Source organism: Mixophyes fleayi, chromosome 4 (assembly GCF_038048845.1).
Source record: "Mixophyes fleayi isolate aMixFle1 chromosome 4, aMixFle1.hap1, whole genome shotgun sequence".
NCBI classification, from domain to species: domain Eukaryota; kingdom Metazoa; phylum Chordata; class Amphibia; order Anura; family Limnodynastidae; genus Mixophyes; species Mixophyes fleayi.
Window position 1 is genome coordinate 144,878,465 of NC_134405.1, and position 12,242 is coordinate 144,890,706.

At 36.1% G+C, this 12,242-nt stretch overlaps 1 protein-coding gene across 2 annotated transcripts in view; it reads left to right on the forward strand.

Moving 5' to 3' along the window:
- CHCHD3 (coiled-coil-helix-coiled-coil-helix domain containing 3) overlaps positions 1 to 9,680 on the forward strand; it is a 177,563-nt gene extending 167,883 nt beyond the window's left edge. For both annotated transcript variants that reach the window (XM_075208547.1, XM_075208548.1), the window contains 2 exons: positions 6,874 to 7,009; positions 9,199 to 9,680. In XM_075208547.1, coding sequence (XP_075064648.1) covers positions 6,874 to 7,009; positions 9,199 to 9,222 — 160 coding nt within the window. In that variant the 3' untranslated portion in view covers positions 9,223 to 9,680. The remainder of the gene's footprint in view (positions 1 to 6,873; positions 7,010 to 9,198) is intronic.
- Positions 9,681 to 12,242: the final 2,562 nt, after the last annotated feature.

The following is a 12,242-nucleotide window of genomic DNA, read 5'->3' on the forward strand; positions in this document are numbered from 1 at the left end:
AGATTTTCACTCATTTCATTTTTAAATGTTGTGTTACCTTACCTGTATTTATCGCCAGTGATGCTTTCTGTTTAACATCAAATTTAATGAAACCATATCCTAAAAGATGACTTTCTTAACTTAGAAAGGACTTTGATCTCCAGCTCTGTTATTCACGATATTTAGTAGAATGTTCCTTTGGATGGAGAACATTCTATAATGCCATACCACTTTCTCCTTACCATATTGATAGGATCATAAGGACATCATTGGTTCTAGATAACTTTACGCCAAAGAGAGAGCTACAACGTTATAGTTAGTCATAAGCTATAGTCACCCAATAATTCAGCTATGTCATACATTTCCTTAATGAAATTCAATGATTGCTACATTGTGAGATAAATGCACTTGCCTGACGCTAGCAGCTATTTCCTGGTAAAATACTACACATTATCTTCAAGCCTTTGTAACATACTTAGAATCATATTTTCTAAATGTCTGACAGATATGTCAGTTATTTTGTTAATTTTATTATTATATATCAGAATGTATATAATCATTCACTCAATGGTGTACTTTTTAGTAAATGTCCACAATCTTAAATGACCCAGATGACTAAACACGTGGAAGTTCTATACATCAGGAAAGTAGCATAAAGCAACCACCTTGGTCTTTTTCAATTCATTGTTTCTAGTCTGCTCCCACCCCCAAAAAAATATAATTATCCTTCAAATGACAGCCCTGGAAATTATCCATGGTAACAGGATGCTAATAGCTTAAGTGGTTGGTTCATCTGACAGTTTTTAGGATGAGTTGTATGCAGGGTCACAGCATAGAAACCATTAATCCTGAGTTACCTCATTTATTCCACGTTCAGACTTGTAATGGAGGAGAAATTAGAGTTTCCTGCCAACACAGCTTGTAATAATAGGACATTGTTGGAACAGTTGCTGTTTCATTTTTGCCAATCAAAAGAAAAGCTTTGTACATTTAACTGTAAATAAACAAGAAGATGCTAATGTTGTAATCTTTTAAAATGTTCTTCAGGAACATAACAAGGATAGTTATTCAGTAGGTTTAAAAACTAGGAATGTCACATCCGATTTACTAGTTCATATTGTGGAATTATTAATTTGTAATATACTTTTTAAAACTGTTGTCTGAGAACTGTTCATGCTAAGTATTCAAGTAGTTCTTCATCACAAGAGACAAGTTTTTGTGGCATAACATTGATATCTAGATTTCGGTTCTTTTTACTTTACACTAATATTTGTACTAAGTACTTGAACCATTTAAGATTTCCTTTTTGTGAGTTACCTGCTCCTTAAATTTCACGTACCTACAATAAAATGTAATCATTTAGAAAAAATGTTAGTTTAAGGGGAAGTTGTAGAGTAGACCGAGTCCCTAAAATATAATAACCTCTATAACTTCGAAACACAATTTTAATGTAATTTTTTCATATTTTATTATATTTTTTTATTTGTACATTTCTGTATGACTTAAGCCAACATCACATATGACCTATGAGTTTTTTCTAATCCTTCTCACAGTGATCAAGTTTTTGTCTTTGCATGATTATATTTAGAATTGCTGAACTGGAAAGTGGAAGTGAATGGAATTTTTCCAGCCCACTTCGACTTGACCTGTTACTAGTAGACATTTCCTTTATTATTCTGCCGCTTATTCTTTTTTTTTTTTTTTTTTCAATTGAATACTCTCATTTGTTTTACACCTATCACAGTAGCTTTTAATTGATAACCAAGTTGATGAAGTAAAGTTAACTGCTTTTTTTTGTTTGTTTGGTTTTTTTTTCTACTGTTAATTCCATGCAATTTCTTTATTTTCTTCTTGACAAAGCAGTGCCCTTATGTCCGATCCAGCACTCACCTGAGCCTGCAGGAGATGTGTGTGTTTGTGTCAAAGGGATAATCAAACACAACCACCTGGTCTGTTTAAAAATGATTAAATCTCTCCCTGTTTGTCCACAACACTAACTTTGCCACAACCAAAAATCTTGGTGGTGGCAAACAGTTGACACTCTTACTCAAGAAGCCTTCAGTTTCCCTTTAAACTAATCTATCACAATTTGCTTTCATCTCAGATGATATAAACCAAATTATTGACATAGACCCAGAGTTATCATAAACCAAGTGATCTCCTCTGTTTCAACTATGTAGCGTTCCAATACCAAGCTAGGTCTGACAAGTGAATGCATAAGAACACAGAGAAATGAACATATTAAGTGTAATTTAATATGGAAAATCCACAATGCTTCAGATGAAAAACAATAAATAAAGTGAAACACAAAGATATAATACAATAGAAAGGAATAAACAAAAGAAATAGTAAACTTAAGCAGAGTTTTCTGCTTCCTGGGAGAACAGGAATAAAGGGACACGTCTTAATATGAAATTGACTCCCATAATTGAATACATCTGTTAAGATTTTCAGGACATTTGCTGCATGTACCCACATCCCCTCTTCCACTGTGCTGTAAGACCTAGAAAGTCTGTTTAAATGCAAATTAGTTTTTAGAGCTCTTTCATACCCTTTCAAGTTGGGGTTTTATTACACTGGCCTAATGTTTTACCAGAATGTCCTACAAAGATGATATTACCTCCACGCAACAGGTCATAGGTTTTCCTGCATGTGCATACCAAACATGACTCCTGTAAGTATGATATTTGAGAAAATTACATTTTCTTGCGTCTTTATTTCACTTCATTCAAATTTATCCCAGCTGCTGTCACCCAGTTAAGATGTCCTTGGGTATCACAGAATCAGCAAGAATGTGAAGGGCCTGTTTGTTGGATATCACTGATGTTATTGTTATAATCTTAGAGAGATTTCAGGATCTTTGGTTTTACAACTGGTGCCATGAATTGGTTTTGGACACTCATTTGTAACTAGGTTTTTGGAACTCTCTATCCATAAATACTACAGGGGTAGAGCAGCAAGATTTAGAAGCTAAATCAAAGAGATAAATTTATTTAGTCTCCCCCTCCCCTTTCAGGTTTTAACCTGTGGCTGAATACAGAATTCATCTGAGCCACACCAATCTAATACTATGGATTAATTCACAAAAACATATTTGCAGTTGTATGGCTAGTAAGTAGTTTGCATATGACACCTTGCATAACTAGTTTATTTTAATATATATATGTTATACATAAACATAAATAAAATCTGACACCATGTGTGAGATTGGCTATTAGATGCTACAAAATATGTCAATAGTAAACAGCAGCGGCTTATACTGGCATTATATAAATAAATGTTAATAATAACTAAACTTGGTACCAATGTGCAGCTTTTCCAACACTTATAATGAAAGATATGGGAACACTTGTAATTACAGTAATAGTTAAGAAGCGACCTGGAATATATTTCTTAGCTCATAGTGACAATCCTGTTTTTTCATTAGATGATTCTGCAACATTGGCATATTTAACCGGCTTTTAAAGTATATGTGTATGTTAGCATTGTCAGGGAATATCTATATTACAGCAATCAATTGCTAACCCTCTATGAAGCATTTACTAGCTAAGCTTGCAATACATATGTGTGTGCATGGAGTATTGTCTTGCCCCATGTTTTATTGCTATATGATGGCTGACAGTAATCTCATTTAAGGTTTTCCCAAAAGTGAAAACTGTGCACTAAGCAGCATAACAAATACCTTGAATCAATAAAAGGCCACCACTTTTCCCTTGTATGCTAATCCAGGAAAGTTCTAAGGCTCTGCTGGAGTCATTTCTGTTGATGCTCATCAATATCACATTGGAGTGCCTAAAGAGATTGGAAATGGATATAGGAGCATATGAAAATACAATGAGCGCTAGTCATAAGCAGACAGGATGTCAAGGGACTAAAATGGGTATTGACTGCAGAATGAGAAAGCTCATTTGATTTATTACATGTCAAGAGTGTTGATATGCGTGGGTCTCAGCTCATGTCACCTCTGGCATTCTTTATAATAATGTTGTTCTACTATTTGCCTTACATGCCATCTAGAACTGAGGTTGCCATGAGTTTTTTGTTTTTTTGTGGTTTTATTACAAGGTTTGAAAAAAATAACCAGCCATTTTTTAAGCAAATACACACTTTTAAGGGATTTAATGGATTGGTTTGCTTTATTTCTCATTTACCAAAAATTGTGCATGTTTCCTGTTGAGGTAGAGTTAAACAGTGTATGCTACTTAAATTTTTGTGTGTGGAGCTGTGTTTTTACTGCATACATTCTCATTTATCAACCAAACTTTACAGTGAATTAAGCACTTAACCATTTTCAAATTTTCTGTGTATGAAATTGCAATCGGATGCCCTGGCCTTTCCTGATACTTATGTGCAGAAAGTTCTTCAATGTAAGCTCCAACTGACTCCCTAGTGATGCCAGGGCTAAGATTCATGAAGAATCCAATAACAATGGAGAACCATACAAATAAGGTACCTACCTACACTAAGGAAATCGGAGGACAAGGGCCTCCAAAGTACAAATCTGACACAAGTTTATATTGCGTAGGAATAAGGCTGAACTTAACTTAAATACACAATAGTAGGTGTCATAAACAAGTATGACTCAAATACCACACTGCACCTTATGCCATAGCTAGGAAGAGGGAAAGCTGGAAGATGAACAATGCTCAGCAGTCCTTCCAAATCAGGGCATGCAGAAGCTTTGTGGGCACCTTAAGTGGCACCCCTCTGATATTGTGCCCGCAAAACCACTGCTTGTAAGGCTGTAGGTGGAGGCGGCATTTTCTGCTCCTTGGACTGGGAGTGTGGTGTTGGGTTGTGATGACACAGTTGAGAGCTACACTACCAGCATATCCATGACATTGTGTAATGCTCCGGTCCCGCAAATAGTACCTGTCTCCATTTATCTGGAAACTGCCATGTCCCAGCATCAGACACTCTTCATTTCATTCATTCAGTTGTATTCAGATCTGCGCAGGTGCAAGACTATTGTACTCCAGGGCCTCCTCCCTCATTTCATTGGCTAAGCATTTCTGGAGCACTATTTAAACCTCCTGGATTCACCTGTCTGATGCCTGTTCTTCAAGCTCACTTCCTGCAGCCTGTGGTTCCGGTTCCTGTTCTCCTTGTGGATTGCAGCTTGCTCTCAGTTCGTCGTCTGTGCTGAACCATCGCTGCTCCAGTACCTCTCATACCATCTCCAGTGTACTTCGTGACAGCTCCGGTTCTCTCATCGCTACCACTCAGAGCCGCTACTACATCTGTGACTCATCAGCTGTTACTACGAGTTACCTCCGCCACTCTATTCTGCCTTCAGTCTGTGGCTGTGTTGAACTATTGCTGCTCCAATACTTCCATTACCATCTCCAGAGTACTTCTATATGGTGACAGCCTCTGTTCTCTCACTGTTGCCTCCCAGAGCCGCAACTACATCTATGACTCATCAGCTGTTGTCCTGAGTTACCTCCGCTTCTCCAGTGTGTTCAGCTTATGTCTAGTGTTGAACTTCTGCTATTCCAGTACCTTTTCTACCTACTCCTGAGTACACCATTGTGACAGCTCCTGTTCTCTCATTGTTATACCGCAGAGCACCTATTCTAGTGTCTCATTGGCTGCTGACCATTAGCCTTATTATTGTTGTTCCTATATCTATACCACTTACCTGTGGGTTCCATCGTCTCTACCCGTTTCACCTGGCTCCTCCATATCATTCTGCTGTTCACTCACTCACGGGACCACGACCTGCAGGTTTGGTGCCGCTAAGACCATGCCTCCTTGCAGGGGTTCCTGGTGAAAATCGGCTGCCTGTTAGACTCCGCGCCTGTGGGTGGGCTAAGCCATGTTTAGCAAAGCCTAGGGATCTATTTCCAGTAAGCCAACCGTGACACATTGAGGAGCAGCAGTTGACTGCTTCTCTTCCATGTCAGCAGCTGGTGTTGGGGACATTAAAAACACTGGATGAGTGACCTGATGTCGCTCCTTCAGTCTTTCAGGCGCCAAGCAAACACTGATGTCCTAGACAACCACCAAGTTTAATGGTAGTTGTGGCCCTGATGCTAGTGTGATACTTGTTTCTGAACAGTGTTATTGTGTATTCAAGTTAAGTGTTATGTCACTTTTATACTATTGAGGCTTTTGTCCTCTGCTTCCCTGATATTATAGATCCTATATCTGTCAATGTTACCAGATCCTGCAGGAGTCACTGGCATCAATAGGGAGTTGAACATGGCTGTCCGTCGCTTACATTGAGAACTACTGCATGAAACACTGTGTTTTAGTGTATGTTGCTAAGCCATTTCCGGCTGCAGATAGAAAGCACTCAGGCAAATTTTTTATATTTAATATGTATTTTATGCTTTTATAAAAGTATGCTTAAGTTTGAATGCAGGCACTTTTTGTTGTTTTTCCAATAAATCTACCTGCATGATCGGCAGAATCTAATAAATGCTGGGCTAAAGCCTTTATAAATAAAAATAAAATAAATATTATTGAGTCTTTCTTTATGCCTCACAAATGTAATTATGTTTAAAATGAACATTTTTAATAGTAGTCTACATAAGACTCTGGTTTTAATGGTCTTTGAAAGCATTTAACATGATTACATTCATTGTTTTGTCATCATATTTGAGCCAAGTCTCTACGTGATTTGGCACAGCACTTGAATAATGTTTGGTTCGGGGCACCTTTCAAGATATGTCCTTATGTCTTCATATATGCTGAATTGACACTAGTTGAGTTTCATTCTAACATTGATGTTTATTGTAAATGCTGTAAAGTTTTAAAGGAAGGGTTTGGTTCTTTGCAAAGTGCACTGACTTGTTTATGGTACTATTGATTATATTTGTGTGATTTGAAAAAGAAAGACATTACAGACCATAGTTATACATAAATAACATTTGATTTTGTTCTCTCTAGGCGATACGAGTCACATCCAATTTGTGCTGACCTCCAAGCCCAGATTTTCCAGTGCTATCAGCAGAACCCACAACAGACTCTGAGCTGTTCTGCATTGGCCAGCCAATACCTGCAGTGTGTAAACAATGCCAAACAGGTGAGTGTGGCTGTACCACCTGAACTTTGTATATACACACATAGTGTTGTTTTACTAATGGTTTGTGTGCCTAATGAGTCCCTCTCTGTTTAAATGGTGGATTGCAGCTTTTTACAAATGAACACTTTTTAAAAGTTATTTCCCATTACATTTAGAGATCTATACAATGTTAAATTTGGACTTACTAAGTGTCATGTGCTGTTTTGATTGGTTTGTTTGTTTCCATGTTTAATCCCAGGATATGCACATTGCGTGTGTATGCCTAAAGAATTCTTTAAATAAACCACTTTCCAGCTATTGCAAATATTGGAATCACAATGCCTACAGATCTGGCTTATGTAGTTTTATTCATTGTCAGACACACAAATAGAGAGGGAAGAGAATGTAACCAGTCATAGGACTCTACATTGTGCAAACTAACAGCACTAATATGTATGCTGTTTCTTTAAGCTTTTATGTTTTTTTTTTTGTAGTATAGCTTAGGTACCATTCTGCGCTTGAACTCTTTTTAAAATATGAAGCATATGGGATTTTTCTATACTTATTCATAGACTTGGGCATCTTATCAACAGACATCAAAATAAATGCTGTTCCTTTGTATGTATTTTCTTCTCCCCCCTCTTTTTTTTCTGTACCCCATATACTTTTGCAAAATCTGAATAAAAATATTGATGCAAAAAAAATAAAATAAATGCTGTTACAATCAATGGAGTGTTCTCCATAGATAACACCCATTCACAAGTGCACACACTTGTTAAACACTGCATGTCAAACACAACTGCACCACATGACATGTGGTGTCACTGGCATTCAACACAACACCAGTGGGTAATGGCCCTTGCGTAGTTTAGGATCATTTTCTGTCAAAATAAGATTACATATAAAACCCACATTGCAGCACATTTAAATGACCTGCTTTTTCAAGTAGTGTAGGAAATTAATAACTTGTGTTTATTTAACTAATATAGTTATACTTCTTTATTATCCTAGCAAATTTACAGTATATCAGAAGCCAACCCCTTTGTTGTATGAGAAACTTTTTTGTATCATACAGCGTTTCCTTTTTTTTTTTTTTTTTACTGTCTTTGTGCATTGCTTGTTTGTCTTTTTTGCAATTTTTTTTTTATTGAATTCCAAAAGAAAACCGCTGTCTTCCACAACAAACTTACACAACTTAAAATCATTATTTTATAATCTAAAGCATCTATAAATTATAGATGCTGCAAACAAGTTTTGTGAACTTGGTTTAGTAACTCCACGTGTAAGGAAAACAATTACCGGTAAGTGCTAATTATTTAAGGTCAATATTCCAGGCTCTGATCTACTTAACACTGTATTCAAAACTCTTTAAACCACATATTTTAAAGAGAAACTGTCATTAGGTTAGCCATTTATAAGCTTATTACATAGTGCCTGTTTGTTATTGGCTGAACAGGGATTCATGTGCTATCCTAAGGTGTTGGATGATGGACCTTAGGGTTTCCCGTTGTCTATTCCTCCATTGTTCATTACCTGTGGATGAATATTGTCACAGTATAGGTAATGGAATATGGTTGTTCTATTCTTTGTTGGAAGTGGTTTATCATCATATTAAATGAGACTACTATTTACACATGTGCCGTATTGATGTTTATTAAAGTTAATTATTGATAGCAGCACCAGAAGTCATTATTTTCAGCACCTGAGATTATGCTGTTGAAAATCTAAAATCCAAGATTTTCTCTGCAGTGACACGTATACAGACAGTTATTTTCTAATAAAGTTCTGTGCCATGGCGAGTGACCTTCATTGCAATAACCAGGGGTATCTTATTGATAACCATTACTATTAAATCAGAAATCTTTTTTATACAGTTGTTATGGTAAACAGGTGTCTTTTCTAGTGTTGAGTTCAATACTTTGAAACCATCTCAGGACTGGAAAAATCTCAAGAGCCACATAGCTTAAAAAAGGTTATTGCTGATGCCTAAAATGTGGGAGTCATTTTTTATTGTGGTCAATGGTGACATACAATCCTACTGGCCTCTAAATTTTGCATTAATTTGTCCACCCGTGGTCCAAGTGTAAACCTTGTTGCACAAATGGTGATTTTTTTTTTTATTTTTTTTTTGTAACAATTAATTGCTGATTTTATATGATTACAAATTTACGTGTGACTGTATTTCCCCCCCCCTATTTTTTTTTTTCCAGACGATGCTTGGAAGAGGTGGGTAGGACTTCCAAACCACTCAGGCTGCAATAAGTGACAGAGGAGCATCAGATCTAATTTTAATTTGAGGCTATACCCAATTGATCACAGAAGAAGGCAACAGAAAAAACAAGTCCAAAGGCAACGATGTACATGTCTCTTCTAGCAATCACTACTAATTCAGTAGTGGTAAAACATCCTGACTGCTTAAGGGACACTATGCTGTGTGGTATTTAATTTCACCAATATTAATGTTTACTGCAAACTTACTGGCTGTTGGACTGTTATCCCTCTACCCAATCCCTCCACTGTACAAGAAGCTGTTTTGTTACATTGAAATTGATTCACCTCTTAGTTAAAATTATGTTCTTGATATCTTATTTAACAAATTGCAGCTTTATTATTGTATCCTATTGTGCTGGACAGTTACTTATCTGACTTTTAAGCCTGGATTCCTAATAAAAATGTATTTTCTGAATGATAATCTCTAGCTCAGGTCTTTTTTAATGAAATCTAAAAACTATTATTGGATCATATGAACAATTCTATACAAAGTTAAGTTCAATATACAATCTCTGCTGGATTATTTCCTCTATATAACGTGTGTAGCTTTTGTAGTCTTTACTTCAGTGTTCCCCAATGCCGCATTTAGATGTAACTCCATCAGCTGAACACACAAAATAAAGCAGCCATTTCTTCAGACTAATATTACCAAAAATAGAGCAGTAATCTGTGGGAACATTGTTTTATTTACATCATTGCAACCTGGTGCTCTAAGCTACCACCCTATCCATTATCCACACCGTATGTGAACACAGTGTTCCCTAACTTCCCTCTAAAATCCCATTTATTTTTCTTGCCCCTCTGCTAATGTGTCTTTGGAAGCCTTTCAACACTGCTTCCCCAAACACATGTCTTCTATGCAGAATGCTTAATCTTGGCCTTTTTTTTACATTTACGGTGGCATATTCAATTAGGTTTCCGGTTCGCGGGAGCTCTCTGGAATGGGCCGCGAAGTCAATCAACGTTACCGCAATAACGTGGATTTTCGTGCGCACCCCATAGGGTTGCGTAGGAAAATCTGCGTTATTGCGGTACCGTATTACCGGCGATATTGCGCAGGTTCAGCGGAAACCTAATTGAATATGCCCCACAGTGTTAAAGTACTCCAAAAGGACTGTGGTTGTGGAAAGATATCCACAGCTTGCTCTATTGGCATCAGTTCTAAAAAAAAAAAAAAAAAAAGGCAAAAAATAAAATGTGAATAACAAACAAAAAAAAAAATATCTTTTTCAAATGTGCCTACCCTGCTCCATCATTATCGTCCCCATTTGCTTTTCTGCCCCTCTTAAATGGCAACTCTCTCACAAGCTTGGTACTCCCTGCCTCCTGACTTGAGTTATCAGAACTGTATGCTTACAAAACATTTTTAATTTCAAGAAAACATTCAACATATAGGAGGCAATTGACTTTACCAAAAATCAAATAAGAGAACTGGTAAAAATATACAATTTTTATTTTGAAAATAGTTTGTATACATTATGTGCAAGTATAGTTAACAGTGCAAGCCATACCTTTGAAGCATAACAACCTTTAGTAGTTTGCCTATTTCTAACAGTTTATTTTTATAATAAAATGTCCTATCTATTTAAACTTTTTTTTTTTTTTTTTTTTTTTTTTTTTTTTATAACTCTCTTAAGAGTGCATCTGATGGTTGATGCTCCTTATTCACACTGCACCATTTTCAAGTTTTGGGGATGCTATATAGTGACAGCTTCAAACTGCAACTCCCCAGCCACAGTTAATTGTGGAGAGAACTGTATATATGAAGATACCAATTAATAAAGCAAGTCATCACGGACAGAGACAGTTACTTGTGACTGTAAGGGGCAGCTAGAAAAAGGAAATATGAAGAATCTTCTGATTATCACAACTCCAGTAAGAAAACAACAGACTCATAAAAACCTAGGACTACAAAGGAGGGGGTGAAATCTAATCCACTATTTTAAGCTGGTTAGTGGAGCACAATAGGAATTGATACAAATGGTCCCTGCAGCAGTCCTAAAAAAAGGTTTATTATTTGAGAGGTGTCACTATGAGGAGTCACTAAATTGTGGTTACAATGTTTCCATCATCTAATAATATGATATGGTTTAGGAATATAAGTGAGACATTGTAACACATCTGCATACATATTACCTGCTTATTGCAAGTCTATTTGAGCAGTCTGCTCAAAACTAAATAGTAATGGATGCAAGATTGGCAATACTTATAAATAAGATGAATCTAAATAAAATGTTGATGAATACTGCGGTACTTTAGGTCATTAACTTCATATTATATGTAAGAAGCAATAAGGTGTATCAAACAGAATAAATAGGGCCTTGTTACCCCTGTTATAAATATCCGTCTTAATATTGCAATAAAGTGAAGAGAAGAAATTCTCCCCATTGATAAATTGAGATTTAAATAGATACACTGAGGGATTTTAAATTACTTATGTCTTACTTTGCACATCTTTATTTTTAAAAGTATTTCACAGATTTTAAATGGGACCTTCTAGAAATGAAAACTTTTAAATGAATAAGTAATAAATACTTTGAATGTTAAAAAAATAAAATGAACTAGTCCATCAGTGCATTGCATTTGGAAATCTGCTGTTTCTTTTGAGGTTTTTTTTTTAAAAAAAAAGTATAGAAGCACAGCTTATCCTGCCTATAATGAAAATCTTGCTTAAACTGAGCTGCATTCTCGTGTTTTGTTTCTTAAAAATATTTTCTTCATTATGCTGATACTAAAAAAGTAGCATATAATTGTGCGGAACCAACCCTCACCCCATTAACACATTTAAAATGATGTTTTTTAAGGTGTTTTTGATTAGGGTCTGAGCGCCTTTTGGTTATAAGTCTTTATCTGCTTGTGCATTTTAAAGGGTGCAGGGTAAGTATCCTATCGTTTCAGTGGAATGTTCATAGCAGCACAGATGTATTTCAGGATATGAATGCTAATCTTCTGGGAGGCGGGGGCCTGTCCATTTATGGGATTC